Source organism: Argentina silus, assembly GCF_951799395.1.
Source record: "Argentina silus genome assembly, chromosome: 8".
In the NCBI taxonomy this organism is placed as follows: Eukaryota; Metazoa; Chordata; class Actinopteri; order Argentiniformes; family Argentinidae; genus Argentina; species Argentina silus.
The window spans coordinates 6986507-7005204 of record NC_139662.1 but is presented as its reverse complement, the minus strand read 5'-3'; the positions used below and the strand labels follow the sequence as shown (position 1 = coordinate 7005204).

Below are 18698 nucleotides of genomic sequence, written 5' to 3'. Positions count from 1 at the left end.
CATTCATTTAATTCACTAAGTAACAAAGCTAATTAATCTGTGTTAGCAGAAATCACACTGTTCACCTTGTCATATTTCTTGCGCTTTCTTACTTTTCTTTCATCCTCCCATACAGTCTCACCAGGTCTACTCTTGACACACGACTCACCGCACTCACGAACAAACCCCCCCACACACACCCTGTTGACTGTTAAATCCCACTTACCCATATTTATAACTATTTACATAAGCAGCAATCTTAACTGTCCCATCACAAAATCTTAAAACCCACACACCCCCCCTCACTTACCTACCCCTTCCTGCCCAGAGAAAGACCCTCCCCATAGAGAAAAAAAAACACTGGCACCCCATTCTAACAACCCCATTCCATACACTGCTCGCATCTTACCCTGTTCTAAAAGAGCATGCCTAGTTTCAACAATGAACACAGAAAATGTCTATACAGAAAACACCCTTAAAAATGTTTGTTTTTTTCCCCTCCTCCCACAATGGTGGACATGGACACAGACAAGATTTCAGTGGCAACTAGTATCTTCTTCCTCGGCTTGAATTTGGATTTGTTGATGCTGACTTGCGTCAGGTTGTCATAAGAAAGTTTCATTGGGTTAGAGGGGGGTTATGAACAGTGGGAGGGCAGTTTTCGAGGGTCTCTGAGGCAGCAGTTGGCCATGGGGCAGTTTGGGGGGTGGGTGGGTGTTCTTGTTTCAGAGTCAGAGGTGACGGGGGCTGGGGTGGCCGTTGTGGTACAGCTTCTGCTTGATGTGGACCATGTTGCCACTGGAGTCCTCCAGCTGTCTCAACTGGGCACGTCGGCGCAGGTCTCGAAGGTTGCAGAACTGGGGGAGCCATGACCAGGAGGGGGTGTCTGGGGGAACGAGAAGAAAAAGAGCAGGCTTGTTAGAGGGGTGAAGAAACGAGAGGAGTGAGACATTCATGAAAGCTAATGCTCAAGGTCATTTGTTATTTGAAAAGTCTCTAAACTATCCAAGTATTTGTCACCATACCATAGTAAACACCCGAATACCACTTTTCCATTTCCGTAAATTACAAATAATATAATAATATATTTTTGCCAAATATATAATTTTACATCACTTCTATGCTACCTAGTATGTATATTTTAGCTTATATAGAAGAATGCTGCTACATAATTTTTAATTGTGACCTTTTTAAATAGTCTGGGATTTATTTTTCAAGCAGACTAGGTGTTCATTCTTAAGCATATGAGTGTGATCTACAATGTGCAGAAATGGAAGTGGGGGGATTTGTCCATGTCAAGCTTAGCCGCCGAAGCGAGGCCCGTTGAGACTGGAGAGGGGAGGGAGAGCCCCAGACAGCAGACCCACTAGCAAATGGCCCTGCTAGAGGTTGAGGGGAAGGGGGGGAGGCAGGCAGTGGGTAGTGGGGGAGTCGGTGGGAGGGGAGAGAGGGAGTTATTTATAGCTGTGAATGGGTATGCAATCCACAAGGACTGTTCTGAAGGGTATCCAAAGGAAACGAGAGAACGAGACAGGTTCCTCTCATTTGAATAAAAGGATGGAGAGATGGAGATGGAGTCAGGAGAAAAATTTAAATGATAATGCAATGCAGGAAGTGGGGTAAGGGCAGAAATGTAAAGGTAGTTTATGAAGGGGGGCCGGGGGGGCTATGCCAAGTATAAAGGAAATTGATAGAGTATAAAGAAAATGGATAGAGGGTTAGATTCAATAACTAAATGGTGAGGCTGTAGATGGAAAAAAAGAGGGGGGGGGCAAAGGGAATCAATGTGCACCTCAATGGTGTGTGTGTGTGTGTGTGTGTGTGTGTGAGCGCGCATGTTCCTCTTTTGCCCGCCATTCCAGCTGCTCTCTCTCACTCTATTTATAGCTCCTGAGGAGGGAGAGAGCAAGTGTGTGTGTGTGTGTGTGTGTGTGTGTGTGTGTGTGTGTGTGTGTGTGTGTGTGTGTGTGTGTGTGTGTGTATATGCATGCGTGGGTGTGGGTGGGGGTGGGGATGTGACGGCATCTCCAGCCTCCCACCCCCCTCCTTCCTGTTCCGTCAGCCTCACCTTCACTACCCATCTCAGGGAGGCTAAACGAGTCTGACCCGCCATCAACGTCACAGCTAAACACACCAGTGGAGGGGCATTCCCTCCATACACTAGGATTCCAGCACAAAGAAAAGCCTACAGCCATCTCTCTAAAGCTAGAGGTGATGAATATGAGTGTAAAATCTTGATGTATTTTTATGTTGATGAAATGGACAGAATATTTGAGAAAATATATTGCCTTGATGCTGCAATCCTAAAGCAGTCGTTTCTTACCTAATCCGACTGGAATCACAAGATCTAATAATTTGCATGATTTCCGATTTCCAATCTCACTTAGCATCAACTTAGAAATAGAACAAATAGTAAAGACATCTGAAGGATATGGCATGTCTTTCATTCAATATTTTTAGGAGGCAAAATTGCAGGGTTTTCTTGTCCCCCATGTTTGCATAAGAATTTCATATGAATCAAAAGTGATTTATTTGTCATATCTTACATTTACACTAGACACATACCATTTTAGATACTGAACATGCCAGCCTGTAGACTATCTTTTATAGAGCATCAGTGTGGCAGTTCAAATATCCAGGTCACAGCACCTACTTTAGTATATCTACAGGATCCAGGACAGTTAAAATATAGGCCTATTATGACATTGAGAGCTGTACAATATAAAACTGACACTGTTAGAATACTCCAACGCATAAAGTATATGAAGACAAATGATTGGATAAGGTGAATGGAAAATAAGTCTTCTGACACTTTCACACTGGCAAGACTCAAGACTGTACAGACAAATGTTTTCTGTGCTGCAGGGAATCTTTGTCTCACTGAATCATATTAGAAGCACAAGATCTGATCTGTGATTTTTCTTCATAGTTTCACATTTCCCATCTATTACAAAGGTTTTCTCTATGGCTTCAGAGTAATCTACTAGTGATTACTTTTTCTTACTTCTTAGCTCTGTTAGTATACACAAACAAAGATGATAATAATGTTACCCAATCACACACCAACACAAATACTGTAGAATAAATATTCTGTGAACCGAGACATATTGTCTTTTTGACACACTATCTAACTCCCTTCTTGTATTCTTTGGACATCTCTTTGCCTGTTCATCTGAGCCCTTCTGTTCTAATGTTTGCGAAAGATCAACTATGTCTCCCATAACCATTACTAAGGTGGACTGGGCCACCAACCCAAGAAAATTGGAATTCAAATGGTTTTCATTCAAAGGTAAATTGGTGACAGCAGGCTTGTATGTCACTTGAGGGGTATTGGCACACCCCCACCTCACCTCATGAAAAGAGCTAGGGGAAACAGTGAATGACCTATTGATGGTGTTCCTAGTCTATTAAGAACAGTTAATAGCATGCACACCTCAATGAATGTCTTTATGAAGCTGGGAATTAAATGAAAACTAACACTAGTTGCTGTAATACCTAATACCTGTGTAGTAACACTTTAACCACTCTAGTAACCAATGTGTTACATATTTAGTAGTCATTTAGTACTTGCTTTGTTATTACATAGTAAGTAAAATAGCGGTTCCTTTGTCAACAAATTATTTGTCCAAAATACAAACTTTACCTCTACACATGCACCTGTCAACATTTTGGACATCATGACTATTTCCAAATCAGTCTCTCTAGTGTAGCCCTTTTGAATGTGTTATGGTATTAAGGTTAGTTGCCTCTGGTTCACTCTAACTTAAGAGTGAACTTCTGACTTTGTAGTTAAAGATAAAAGTTGGTGCGCAAAAACAAAAATGTCATTCATGTCACAGAGAAAGAAGGTACACTCACCATAATAGCGACTGGCCCTCCATGCCCTCACAGCACAGTGCAGCACTCCATCCAGCCACAGCAGGAGCCAGCTGATACAGAAGCCCAATAGCAGCCCCAGCATCAGGTCCATCTCCTGCTTGGTCACGCTGTCGCTCACAAAGTAGTTCTCCGACGAGTCCACCAGAGAATGGTCCCCGTCGTACGGGATCACGTAGTGGACATGATGCCTGAAAAAGACCAAGTAGGGGGTTAGAAGGTAGAGTGAGGGAAACTGATAGGCAGAAAGGAGACTGGGTAAGGGAGGGGAAATTATGGTAGGATAGGTGGGGAAATCGTGTAAAAAGTTGGTATATAAAGGAACAGAGTACATGATTAACTATTTATACAATATAGCCTATTGTATACCATGGGCTTGTTTCCCAGACACAGATTAAACCTAGACTAAAAAGCATCCTCAACAAAGATTTTTCATTGAAAGTGTGATTTAGTCCAGGACTAATCTTTGTCCGGCAAACTGCCCCTAAGACTTCCCCTAAGAGAAGTTGCCTTACTTGCCTATACAAATGTATACCATCAATTTGAATAGAACACATACTCCTACTCAAATATTTGTAATTAGTTACTTAGCGTACGTGACGGACAGTATTCAAATCAAGGTCCCCCATTTGCTATAACATTGCCTCACATAGCCCACTAAGCTATCAAAACTTGGGGATTGAAGACCTGAAGTGTTCAGGTCTCAGGAAAGGTCATCATCAACATCCAAGAATGGTCCCTCCCACTCCTCCATAGAGACCCCCCCCCCCCACGTTTGTCACCATATAACTGATGGGATTTAAACCTTCTTCCACATGCCACAACAATTACTTAACCTACTAAGCTTTGGGGGCTAAGACAAGTGTTCAGGTCTTAGTCAAGGTTAATCATCACTTGCCAAAAATGTAACACATACCAGATATGACAGTGATAAAATAATAATTAACACCACCATGGTACTGTAGGCCCTAATCCAACCATTGTGCTTAGTCTGCTGTATGAATATGGAAATGTATTGAAGCTGTTTTACTCTGGGTTGACTGAGAGAAGCTTGATGGTCCACGGTAGGGTGGGCGTTGACTTTTCTTGACTTGAGTGCAAATTACACCAGAACTGCCCCCCAGAAAAAGAATGGGTCCAAGGAACACCAACATTTCTACCTAACAACCCACCAAACATGCTCCTATGAAGTCACAGCACAGCTCATAGACCAGGCCAGAGATTCTTAGACAACAGTCTGACTAGTGACCAATCTCTGGTGCCAAATGAAATTACAGTGGAGTGTCCTCAAGCCTGATTAGGTGTGCACCGCCTCAACATCTCATGTACTAAGGGTAGCTTGCTCAGTGCAGCCACAGTGTTCAAACTCAGGTGGTCTCAGTTTCATCTGTCTGTTCCATTACATGTATATGCAAAGGGGGGAAACATATTATGTAAAATGGGCAAGTCTTATTGAAGCAAAATTCCAAGTCACTGAAAGACACTGGGTCAAAATGCGAACCTGAAACAGACTTGCAGTGGTTTGAGGCTAGGGTATGAGGACAGTAGATTCAGAGATACTATATATCTACATGTAGGCCTACAAGCGTAAAAGTACAAGAGTAAAAAGGAGAAGTGTAACTGTGAAGATTTAGATATTTCATTTAATGATATTAATATTTGAGCAAACATTGTGCATATCAAGCATTGAATATTGACTGACAGGGGAAAATGCTGTCATTATCATTTGATATGGTGTTGTCACAAGGCAGTCACAACTCTATAGACATGAATAAAGTATGTCCTGACAATTCATGGCAGCCTCTCCTATGAATGTCTTCTAAATAGGATGATAACCTGTCCTGTCTCAATACACTTTGGGTTGGGGTAGGAGTTTCACAATCTTGTGTAAGATTATACTTCGATGACAATCCTAATCTCAGTAACACCTGATGACCCATTTCTAGATCTCAGGTTGAGCCTGGCCACTCAACACAGAAGGCAAATACTATATTTATAGAGATAGAAAGGATATATAGAGCCAAATCCTGCTACAATGTAACTGCAATGCTTTCACATCCGTGCGAATACTCAAACCAGATTTTCCCCTTTGCGGTGAATGTATTGGATTCAGTCAGCCTAGCAGAATTCCATTGTGAATTTATTTGACTAAAACACTGATTTGAAAAGTAATGATGACTAACTTCCATGAGTTGCCATATTGAATTTCTCTGATCCTCAACTGGTTGCCTGCATTCAGGTCTTAATATCCTAATGAAGTCTATAGGTGTGTATCTATTGGATCTGAGGACTCTTATTTTAAAACCTGGCAGAACACTGTTGCCATACCCTTGGACAAGGTATGCTACAGCACTTCACTTAAAAATAAAATTCAGATCAAAGACCAAGGACCCAGTGGTCTGTCTGTTTCAGGTTCATGTATCCAGATTGGAATCATGTGAAAACCTTGCCATTCTCACTACATTTAAGGTTACATTTTTGTTCCTTTAATTCGAGCATCTGAGCTATCAAGGAGAAATAAGGGGGACTATAGCCTACAAATCAAACAGGCCTAGGTTATCAATACCACTCAACTCAAGTCTCAGGTAGTTATTTTAGCCATGGTAAAATCCCATTTCCATTAGGCCTATTCAAAATAAATGGGTTATCAATAATCAGTTACAATAGGCTATTCCATAATTAGCTCAACATTACTCAATTCTGTCCTCTCTCATACAACCTTTCCTATTTATTAGGCTATGCAAATATTGAAAATGCAGCGCACTTGACGCTCAATTGTGAGCTGCCTTCGTTGAAAATGATCACATTTCCCCTCATAATTCATAACATATTTATGGCTCTAACACACCTTCTTATGCAGTAAAGGCGAAATCACAGTGTAACCTGAAAACACCGTAAAAAACCTGCGTCGTAAACAAGCTACTGCTAGACACACGCAAAGGCTACCACAGATAAAATCACGGTCGACATCAATTAGCCAATATTGCAAAAGATTACGCATGGAGCAGGTTCGATTTGGAGGCTTATAAAAACGCTTCAGCGAGAGAAATCATTCGAGAGGCCCGTAGAGATATTATGACGGGGAAATAACAGCGCTCCGCTTCGGTTACATTTCAGATGTAGCCTATACATTTCCAAACGCATCACTAGGCCTGTATTATATTGGTTTTTTACCTTCCACAGTTGCAATGACAGACGCGGTCCTCTCCTCGTAGATGCGGTAAGATGTAGTTGTGAAAGCGATCCAGTAGTGCGTTCATGTCCATTAAACAGGCTATCGCCTGCAAAGAACCATTCGAGTCAACTGGGACATGACAAGCACTATTTCCAACACAGCACCGTTATGACCTGACATGGCAGTCCATTTCAGAGAATACAGAAAAATACATTTAAAAAATCAACCTTAGAACAGGCTACGACCATTTGTGGGAAAAAGTCGCTCGGTCCAAAATGGTCTTTGGATTATTTATTTAAAACCATAGGTAACTATGGGTAGTCTATAGCCTATACTTCCACAAGTCTTATGGTCATTTCTAGTTTCCTTAGCCAAAATATGCTCTAGTTTTAATGTCTACATGTATCCATAAGTTGATAAATATAGCCTTGGTTTTATCACAAGAAAAGACATGCAGGAGTGCAGTAAAAATATTAAATCTTACCATTACAACTGAAGCACCAAGAATCATAAAAATCATGGTGGTTGTGATCATATGCATCAAAACTTCCAAACTCGCCGCCGTTCTCAAGCCTCCTCTACCCGCGGCAGTGCAAACGCTCCGGCCGGGCTCTAGGCGCTCTGTCCCGGGAGGAGATGCTCATTGAGGCGCCTTTGCTGCACCTGACTCTCCGTCCTTCTAAACTCGCCAGATTGGAGTGCAATTAAACGGCGCACAGTGGCTGAGCTGGCCCGGTCTGCCTCCGTCCCCCTATTGACACAAGCACTCACGGTCTTCACAGTCCTCTCCCCATCCAGCGATGCGTCGATTCGATGGTGCGGACCGGGTCGTGGAGTTTCGCGTTCAGTCCAGCGGTGGCTGCGCCGGGCTCAGCGGAAATAGGGTGCTGGTGGAGAGGGTGTCCTATCCTGATTACTAATGCAACGATGATCTTTTTCCGGTACAGAGCGATCCCATTCAAAAAATCTCAGCGAAAAGGGTGAGCCGGTCTTTGCACAGGGATGTCCCTGAGTTATAGCCCCCCTTCTTCCAAGACAGCAGGTTATTCCCGTCTTGTATCAATTAGTTAAACGAGTTATGGATAAATAGGACTCTCCATCGATTGCATCAATTACTCTAGCCTAAATCGTTTAGATTTTCCAAATAATTGCGGCGTTTTATATCAATCTCTGTCCTCTTTGTATATATAAATGGCTTGATAACATCGATGTCAAGCCGAATCGAGATATATAGCCAGTCGGAACTCGACCCACCCTACCCTCAGTCCAGTTGAGATCAGGCAGCAGCTGCATCAACGCCCGGAGCCAGACACGCATGATTATCCCATCTTGTCTTAGCCATCGCAGCCAGGAGCGTCCACCACCATCCCTTTGCGCGAGCGCGAGCGCGTGCGTGCGTGCGTGCGTGTGTGCGTGTATGTGTGTGTGTGTGTGTGTGTGTGTGTGTGGGAAGGAGGTATGGAGAGAAAAAAACAGAGAATCTGTGCCTCTTTATTGCACTTGACTCTAGGAAACATTTAAAGCCAATCGAGCAAATAATTCCGGAATATTCGCAATGGTTTAACCTGCATACCTTTCCTCCAGAGGCGATACCCGCTTTACAGATCAACCTCGCCCCCCACCCTCCTCCTTCTATCTCCATCCCTCTCCCTCTCCCCCTCTCTCGACGTTGCAGTTCATTTTCGGATTCTGCGCCATTTCGCTGGGCTGTATTCCTAGAGTGCTGCCAATTTAGCTTTTTCATATAAGCTGATACTGTACGTCATTCGGTTCCACAAGCTATTGTGCTTTACAGACCTATAGACCATTCAGTTGGTAGGCCTATTATAGCTGACATTAGTGGAGGCCGATCTTGAGGGTGTCTTTCCATTCCTCCCTAAACAAGACAGATGTCCTGAAATACATTCTCATTCACTTCTCACGAAGAGCTCCGTTCATTCAGACTTAAATGTGGAACACAACCCGAGGACAAATGTCACAAGATGTAGGCTATCCCAAATGTCTAGCCCTTCAAATGACAATAAAACACATTGGATTCTGGTAAACCGGAACACAATATCTCTTTGGAGATTATTGATTGATCAAATCAAAGCAGTACATTTGACCATTTGACCAAGAGTCGGGGTAGCAGTGAGGCCGCCACCAGTTCAGGACCTTGGAGAGCGGCCCCGATTGCAATTGGCTATAGCAAATCTATGACAGCCAATGACTGTCTCTCACTCTCCGAGTCAGGGCACTTTCGTGAAAGATTGAAAATAAAAGTGTGACATCGATAGGCTACATAGATTTACCATGCTGTGCTATCATGGCTACAAAATGTTTATCATATTTCAAAAGAGATTCAGTCCAATAATGTTTGTCTTTGTCATGTAGGCTAGTATCTGTTCATCATTACAATCAATATCACCAAGTCAATTTCCTGTATGTGCAAATATACTTTACTTCTGATTCTGATTCTGATACCAATATATGTAACTCTGTCTTCTTCAGTAATGTGCACTGTTGAGGTGAACAGTGAGCCTCAGCTTTCGTGACGCACGCACGCACGCACGCACGCACGCACAAACACACACACACACACACACACACACACACACACACACGCACACACACACACACACACAGTCAAAGGGGCATCATGGTGACCTGTTTTTGTAGATCCTTACGTAGTGGTGAGTTGTGTGTTGATGAAAAGAGGAGACCTGAATATACAGTGCATACATAAACACACGCAATCTTGGAACATAGAGTATCATCATACACACATAATACAGATCTCTAAAATTGGGGAGGTATTTCACTTTTTACAGTATTTTCATATTTTGTTATTTAGCATTCTCATTTCCCTTCCATGCCTGCTGGTGCATTTTTATATCCTGAGGCAATTTTTTATTTCATGTCTGCTGGTGTTCTACACAGCAAACACTCGCTTTGCTCCTCAACCTACTCCTCCCCCACATAATTCTCTCCAACTGCATTGTGTCATAAGAAGGAGTTGGTGAAAACGATGGAACAGATTTTTAAGGGGAGAGGAGAGTGGAGGAGAGGAGAAAGGAGTGTGATAAGGGCCGTCTTTTTCCTATCAAAACACATAACTCACCCTCCCACCTTATCCTGAGTCATACACTGAAACTACAGATTTCCAACATGACTATGATTCAGAGCTTACTGACATGATGACTGTTGACTGCCACTTGCCAGCCAAGAGTTTTCTTCTCTCTTAGTCACTTAACAGTAGACATGTAAACTTATTATAGGCTCACAACCAACATGACCTCAACTTGACCACAACCAACTTGAATGATACTGAACCATAGACTAGCCTACTTCTCAGTAAGTAAGTAGTCTACTGTATAGGCTTGTGTCCTCTCCTTATAATCTGCACTGATCTGAAAACACAGAATAAGTTAAATCAATATGGTGGTGGTCTACATGGAATTGATCAAATTTCAATATAAAATTAATCAATTTATTAAAGTGGTCCAGATCAGTGCAGATGTAGAGACAGGAAGGTCATGTAGATGCACCCCAGGTTTACTGTGATTTCCTAGGATACCACTAGAGGAGCCTATTGTGGTATACATTGTGGATACAGTATTTTTCTTAACCCTCTGAAGGCAAATATTAGAACTGGGAGAGACATCAAATACTCTAATTAGATGCAGAGATCTGACGTGTCTACAATAGTTGCATGTAGGCTGCCTTAAGTGACGTGGGTGCTCGCCTTGGGTAAAGAGGGTTGTTAGTTAAATCCCAACTGAAACCAACTTCCGCTGAATTTCCGAACAATATCATGTTCTTGCTTGATTAAAACCAAATAACAAAAAATACACATGCCCGGTGGCAACTGCTAGGGGTTTTAGCTAAACATTTTACATATAGATATGGTAGACCTATGAGGTTGAAGGCCTGTACACTTGTTCCACCTTAATTTCCGTATTCTTAATATGACGAAGCCGGAAGTATTGTCGACGAACGGGAGTTGTAAACAAAAAAAACACGAGTCATATTCTACCCAAGATTTGCGTTCCGTGTCATCGGGACCACTCTCGTGTGGTGTGAGTAACTTGTTACCTTCCCTAGATTCTTTGTGCTGTAAAGAAGATGAACTATTTCATGTAAACAGCATGATCCAGACCCGTACATAGCCGTAGGTAACAACAAAGAAGGTGGAACCCTAGTACAGGAGCTAAAGAGCTAGCTGGCTAACGCAGCTAGTTAGCAGCTGTGCCCAGTAGCCTAAGTCAACAACGTCGACCACCAGCTTGCAGCAAGCTAGACGACTAGTCAGCTAACCTAGTTGCTAACTGTCTTGCAGTTAGATGCAATTGGACGATGTTCACTGCAATTAGCTAGCCAGTATTGTAAGCTGGCTTGCTAGTTAATGCAGCAGTAAGCAAACTCACCAGGGCAGGGGAAATGACACCCTGGCAGCTGTTACTAACACTCAGCAAGCTATTTACTTCCATAATTGTATGGCATGTAATTAAGGTAATAGGCCTAGAGCTCTATATGTCTATTCTGCATGATTATTCAAAGGTCCCCATGTTGTAACCAGCAACCCATTTGGAGTTGCACCAGCTATTACTTGATTGTGCATTATTAGTTATTATTATATAGTGTCTGAACGTGTGATTGTGATTGTTGCTGTAGCTAGCAACACTAGATTGTGTTCCAATAGCACTCTAATGCATACTCATTCCCTCCCCTCTACCAAGTGTCCACCAGTGTGGAAGTGAGTGAGCTCCATGCACGAGTGACAGAGATTTGCATCTGTAACACCGTGTTAGGCATCCACATCTGCTAGGCCATCGTCATCAGCCATGTCCAGAAAGCAGACAGGAAAGCCTGTACGTGGCAACAGGAAGTGTGACGCGGAGCGCAAGCGGGATGAGCGAGCGCAGCGCCGGGCTCAGGCCAAAGACCGCAAGAACCGCCCCCAGGACGGTGACGAAGGAGAGGAGTTTGTCAGCTTCTCCAACCAGCTCCAAGCACTGGGGCTGAAATTGAGAGAGGTGCCTGGAGATGGGTAGGTTTCAGTGAGAAGATGCCACAGGGGTTGGTCTACGTTCTAATGGCCCAAGCCCTGGTGCCAGTCTCTTGCCGTATCTCAAATCAGCTCCGAGCGTCTATACACTACACCCTATGCACTGTGGAGATCTGAGAGGAGTGAATAGGCAGCACAATAAGCAGTATGGATCATAGACTTATTATTATTAGACAAAGCTAAAACAAGTCTTCCTATTGATTTCAATGGAACTTTCTGAAGATCACATCAGCCGAAAATATCGTCGTCTTGTATGTTGCCATCTTGTTTTTAGGCCAATTTAACAAGCGTGTTCATGTCTCCCATGCTCACACACCAGATACCTAAGTCATGCATTGCTGTGGCATTGCTATGGTTGTGAGTCAGGAGTACGAGCTGCAAGCGAGGCTGTAGCTGCAAGAGGGAGGGTGTCGCCAACGCACAAGAAGAATATTCATTTTCTCATGAACTGACCCCGTGCGGAACCAATAATGTAAATCTCGGGCTGTATACGTTAAAAAGAAATACATCTGTAAACATATAAGGTGTGTTTGAGCACAAACATGCTGTCGTAATGTCTTTATTCAGTTTGTTTCGAAATTTGACTTTACAATGGGCTGGTAATGGGGAGATGTCCAGGTCTCTCTTAAAAAAAATGATTTTATCTCAATGAGACGAACCTGTAAGAATAAAGGTTAATAACAAATTTCTTCAGGGATGAAAAAAGATGCCATCTCCTCCAATGCCTGGGGGCTTGGTATGGATCCATCTTGCCCTCTGAAAGGCTAGATGAAATTTCTCGCCATAATGCTTACATATATCCAATCATCTCAGATCTCCATGAATTGATCTTAGATTGGAGGTGCCTCTGTTTCAACAATTATATGAAAATTATACGACAGTTATACCAAGCATTGTTGAATGGAATCTTGTACTCACTTACTACTGAGGACATTTATAGTGTGGATAATACTGCTTGTCTGCTATGTAGCAACTGCCTATTCAGGGCTCTTGGTGACCAGTTGGAGGGACATTCTCGGGGACACTTACGCCTGCGTCAGGAGACTGTGCAGTACATGATGTCGCACCGGCATGATTTTGAGCCCTTTGTGGAGGACGATGTACCCTTCTCACAGCACTGTAAGAAAAAAGGAACACTTTAAACCAGTTACAATTACACATGCTACATAATACAAATGATCCAGGGTATTAGGCATGGAGGAAGCCCAGGGAGCCTATTGGTTGTTTAGGTGGCAGCTAATGGGGATCCTAATAAAGAAAAGATGAAAACGGGATCGATACTGTGTTGAGGGAGAGTATAAGGAGCACTGAAACAAAGAACAGAATCCATTCATGAAGTCTTGTCACTAACCTTTCTTTCTGTTGTTGTTTCTCTTCCTCTCAGTGTCCAACCTCTCCCAGCCTGGCACCTTTGCTGGCAATGATGCCATTGTGGCGTTTGCTCGCAGTCAACAGCTGAAAGTGGTTATTCATCAGCTCAACACGCCACTGTGGGAGGTAGGAACCAGTGGGAAATCTTAAATGACACCATATTCCCTGTACTGTAGCTGTAAAAAGGCCAAAATAGTGCATTTGTATGGTGAGAAGGGTGCCATTTGAGTTTAAGATGCATCCACTTCACTTAGGCTACTCTCTTTCTGATCATGAATGTTTGAAGCTAGTGTGCTTGGAGGTACAAAGAAAAATACTGTATGAAATATCAGTCAATTCAATCAATCTTTTTATTTCCTCATGCAGATAAATGGCTCAGAGAAGCTTGTTTGTAGAGAGTTACATATTGCCTATCGCTATGGAGACCATTACGACAGTGTGCGACCGAACAATGACAACTCGGAGAGGCCCGCTCAGCTGCGCATAGAGGTAGGAATGATAACCTGTTCTTACTCAAGATTCAAGATTCTTTATTTGTCACGTGCATACAAGTATACAGTGAAATGCAAAAGTGACAGTTGTACTGTACTGTACTGTACTTTTACTGTTGTAAAAGGAGACACAAACATTCATTGTCAACATTTTGATGAGTTCTATTCTTTGAAAGACATTTCTGATGTCATGCTCTCTAATGTAATATTGTAGTATAACAGACTCTCTCATCCAAAGCCAACATCACCTAATATTCTGTTTATTTGGCACAAGTGGGAATCAAATCCATAACGTTTGTGTTGCAAGCACCATACCAGCTAAACCATCAGTACCTCTTTTTGGTCTCCACAGAATCTGCAGAACTCGAGAGGGCAGCAGCGTGAGTTTGGGGACGGCCAGAGGGACAGAAGGAAAGCCCCCTCGCCCATCCCCTCGGAGGAGGACAACGTCATCCTGAGTTCCCTCAAGAACAGGGGACCTATAAGTAAGTGACAACTCTCCCAGTACAATGGGAGGTACAGAGGATGGAAGATGTTTTGGGTCAGTAATTTTTGACCCCATCCCATATTAAAGGGGCAATCTGGGATTCAAACAAAGTGGTCACCGACAGCTTTTTTGGTAAGTAGCTGAGGGATGGGGCTGGAGAAATGTAACTACTCTCAAATTCATAGATGGAGCTATGCATGCAAGGACTGACCATCCATGAAATCAAAATGATAGTTTAAAAACAAAAATTAAGCAATTAAGTTTTTACAATTACATTATTGACAAACTGGAGTAAAACAAGCTTATATTTAGGTTCTGACTAGGTAAGACAGTTGAACTAAGCTCATGAGGCATTAATAAGTTATGTTATTCAATAATGAATGGCTAAATATAATTAATTTAAAAGTAAAAAATCATAAATCATGTACCAATCCCAGATTGCCCCTTTAAAGTTACATTCATATGTAGTCAATTCTCAGTTCTGAATAAACTGTGGTTTCAGATACAAATGGCAGTTAGTTAGTGTCTGTTTCAGCGATACCCATCTTTCAGAGAGGGGACTACAAAAACCTTTGAGAATAATGTATCACAATAACATGTGACCTAAATGAGTACACGGTATGCCATTTGTGTTTCAGGTGAAGAGGAGAATCTGTTTCAGCTAAGTGCTGCCACCATCAATGCAGAGTGGCTAGTGGATGCTGAGCTGACAGCCCAGGCTTGCGACGGCCAGTGTACCCCAAGATCATGCTCTGCCTGTGAAGTCACAGAAACAGAGTGCAGTGAGCACAAACCGCCACCGGAGGGCAGCAACACACACAAGTCCAAAGTAGGTGTGAAGTCCATAGCAATAGTTTGAAAAGCCGTGCTCTCCAACTCAATCCCTTGGGAGCAGGCGATGTGTATCTTTTTTTTTTGTTCCAGCCCACCACTAACAGTGCAGGGCTGGAACAAAAACATGCATACACACTGGCACTATAGATATTCAGTGTAAGACCAATGGTCTGCAGTAACCTCCTTTACTAGTTTATGCAATATAATTTCTGCCACAGGCTATTATATGCTCCACTGATACCGGTCATTACATGAGATATAGTATACTGGACAGGTGTGTGTGCCCTTCATTCCATCGATCCACCTTTACCTCCATTTTTCAACCCCTACTCTCAGGTAACAAACAAGCAGAGGAAAGAACAGCAGCGCCTCGAGAAGAAGAAGAGACAGGAGGAGAGACATCGACAGAAGGTTCTCCAGAGCAAAGGAACACACGACCAGAATCAGAACCTTACCGAACCGGTCACTCTAGTACCAGCTCTCAATACCCTCAGTATATAGAACAGAGAGCATGGCTGAATCAATTATATCCTGGGCTGATGACAATGTTTTGCACACAGAATCAATCACATTGGATGACTTTTCATAAAAACCCTTTAGTTTCTTTGCAAGTGTATGATGCCTGCAATAGAGTGTGTATGTGTGTGAACTGCGAACATGGGTTCAGGCTTGTGGTTGATGACGAATGTGTTTGATAAAACATTGGTGTAAATAGTTTCCTCTTAAGAGACAGGCTGTCCAGACTCTTTCTATGCTGATGCGAATGAGGTCTGGCTTTTCACAGTGATCATACAGATCATACAGATCATACAATCTTGGGCTCCTTTTTTGGTTTTGCTTGAGTTGTATTTCTCGAATTCCAGCCAAAGAAGAATGGAAAGGGAAGAGAAAACATGAGAGAAGGGAGATTACTGTAACAGAATGAAAAGTCTTTATTTAAGAATGATACCGAAATCATTACTTCGATTTGCAAGGTATCAGTACTTCTCATGGATGATAGTTACAGTATTGCTAATCAGGATAAAAGGAATTCCGATGTTGGGATTTGTTGATGAATGAATGTTCGGCACACTGTCTGGTATGATGTGGAATGCGGCAATAAATGAAAATATTTACAGATGGTATTTGTTTGACAAATAATTTGAATGGGAAGTGTATATCAGGCTTTAGGGATAGCTTAACTCCACCAACAGAAGAGCCTAATAGGTCATGTGAGATGAGATGTTTCATGATTTAGACTAGACCTGATATTTTAAGGCGATCAATTTACCAGTGATCTAACCCAGATGGTCAATGTATTCCTATTCCCAATTATATGTAAATATATTAAACATGTATGCTGTATACAGATATATTATAATCATTATCGCAGGAGAAAGGGAGCAGTATCAGTGCAGAGTTGACCCCTGTTCATGTACAACGGTGTCACAATGAGGGTGTGTGACATCAGTGTGTTCCAAATGACAAATTCCATTATGAAATGCATTCAAATTAAGGTTACTCTAGCCACCTCTGAGAACTGGACGCTATTCTGAATCTGCAAGGATGGTGAGTAACTTTTCATGAGAACTGAATTCTTCATTCTGATCATGGAACAGACCCTAAGAGCTGCATTTCAGATATGAATTTGTTTTTCAGCCAAAAAGCTTACCACACACATGGAAATGTGACCGCTCTCAAATTCATAGGGCTCTGGATGCAATTCAGATTATATTACAATACAATACAATAACTATAAAATACAATAACTTTATTTTTCCTGTGAGGGAACTACTTTTCTGGATTAGTAGGCTACAAACAAGTGTCAGCAATATCCACAGCACCTGTCGCCATGACAGCGCCAAGAAAACAATAATAAACAAACAAATGCAACAAGAGTGGACCACAATTGTCAATGATATTAAGAGTTGGAGTTGAGGAGTTGTTGTAGATTGTGGTTAGATTGTTGTAGTACAGCACAGAAAATAGATTATAGTGTAATAGATATAATATTATTACTTTTTTCCCTATTTTAATCGGCTATTTTAATCACCTCACAGGTGCTACTAAGTACTTACTAGTAACATTATTATCACCAGGCAGTCATTTTCTATGGTAGCAAACTTGTGTCAGGTGTCTGGTTGCCAATGGTAATCTTTGCATCACAATAACTGTGTTGTCATAGAGGGTGTGTAATGCTGAAATTCTGAGGGAGTCACTTTGTTCTGCAAATCGGGTTTGAATTCACCTCAAACTTAACCTCTTGAAGTTATTTCATGGCCTATTGTTATTTCATGGGTATTTTTCTCTATGGATTCTCACATACCTGTTACTTGGTAGTAAGATATTACCTTTGCTTCATGTAATTCTAAATGCTTTTTTGAATCAAACACTTTTCAGGAATCTGAGCAGAGGAGATGAGGAGTGACTGTGAACCGGGAAAGGTTCACCCTCAAGTGAGTGTCTGTTTTTATCTAAACTCTGAGAAGTAAGATGTTGTCAAGAATTATTATTAAGTGGCCTTGTCCAGGAAATTGACATGAAAAGCATAGAAAAGGCCTCTTGTCTCCTAACAGTTAAAAGTGGAGCCTGGATTTTTTTCTGCTCAGGTGATATGGTCAAGAAAAACTCCTGGCCCTAGTGATGCGCAATGATGTTTTTGCTCATTATGGCTTCTTATACAGGTAGAAAATGGGGCGAAAGTGAACTCCACAGCTCGCCAGCGTCGTCGTGTAAGTTCCACTCAATGATCAATCATTGATCGCATAATTTTTTCTTTGAAAGAGGTCAATAGTGAGTCAAAACTGTATGTCCCTCCTCCTCCCTGCCCCTGCCCTTCAGGAGAAGATCCAGAGGAAGCTGGTAGAGGTTGAGCTGATCCCTGAGAACAGCTTTGACAGAGATATACGGCAGGGCCTGGAGAAGATGGAGAGGGCCTTCGTCATGGGTCTGGATCAGTTGTCCACCTGGAGGAAAGACTTTAACAATACCCTGAACCAGATGACTGTGGCGCTCAAGAAGCAGGAGAACGTGTGGAAGAACGTGAGGAAGATTCAGGGGGAGAGAGGGAGGGAGAACGAGGCGATCTGGGAGGAGCTGAAGACCCTTAGGGCCATGCTGGAGGAGGTAAGACTACCCCATTATCTCTTGTTGCTAGGTAAATTCCACATAAAACACTTGGAACTCTAGGTGGTGAGTGTTACGGAATTCTTTGGCAGTTAGTGAGCGAACATTTTTTTGTATTATTTGAACAGAGAATACAGGGATGTGGGTATGGTCTAGTGTTCCAACGTGATAGGATTAAGGCATTGCTTTGAGAGAATCTTATCCCAGGGTTAGGGTTAGTGTTGACTATTATTCGATTGGATTTTTTTCCCCCCTTAAATTTGAATTATTTGTGATAACATTTATTTTCCATTATTTTTTCCAATGTGTGCCAGTACTATTTAGACAACCATC

General features: G+C 42.3%; 2 protein-coding genes across 3 annotated transcripts; one reads left to right on the top strand and one right to left on the bottom strand.

Moving 5' to 3' along the window:
• Positions 1–710: 710 nt before the first annotated feature.
• On the bottom strand, positions 711–7571 carry tmem240a (transmembrane protein 240a; the record flags this gene model as incomplete). The annotated part of the gene is made up of 4 exons (XM_083675417.1): positions 711–865; positions 3838–4046; positions 7030–7136; positions 7515–7571. 4 exons carry the CDS (start codon positions 7569–7571, stop codon positions 711–713), a joined length of 528 nt encoding a protein of 175 aa, XP_083531543.1.
• A 3425-nt stretch (positions 7572–10996) lies between these two features.
• otud3 (OTU deubiquitinase 3) lies at positions 10997–16371 on the top strand. 2 transcript variants are annotated; one of them, XM_083674432.1, is made up of 8 exons: positions 10997–11088; positions 11749–12059; positions 13063–13196; positions 13462–13574; positions 13815–13937; positions 14292–14424; positions 15065–15255; positions 15597–16371. In XM_083674432.1, exons 2-8 carry the CDS (start codon positions 11854–11856, stop codon positions 15759–15761), a joined length of 1065 nt encoding a protein of 354 aa, XP_083530558.1. In that variant the 5' UTR covers positions 10997–11088; positions 11749–11853; the 3' UTR covers positions 15762–16371. The 2 variants fall into 2 exon arrangements, with proteins under 2 accessions (XP_083530558.1, XP_083530557.1); XM_083674431.1 differs by having other exon boundaries at positions 13048–13196.
• Positions 16372–18698: the final 2327 nt, after the last annotated feature.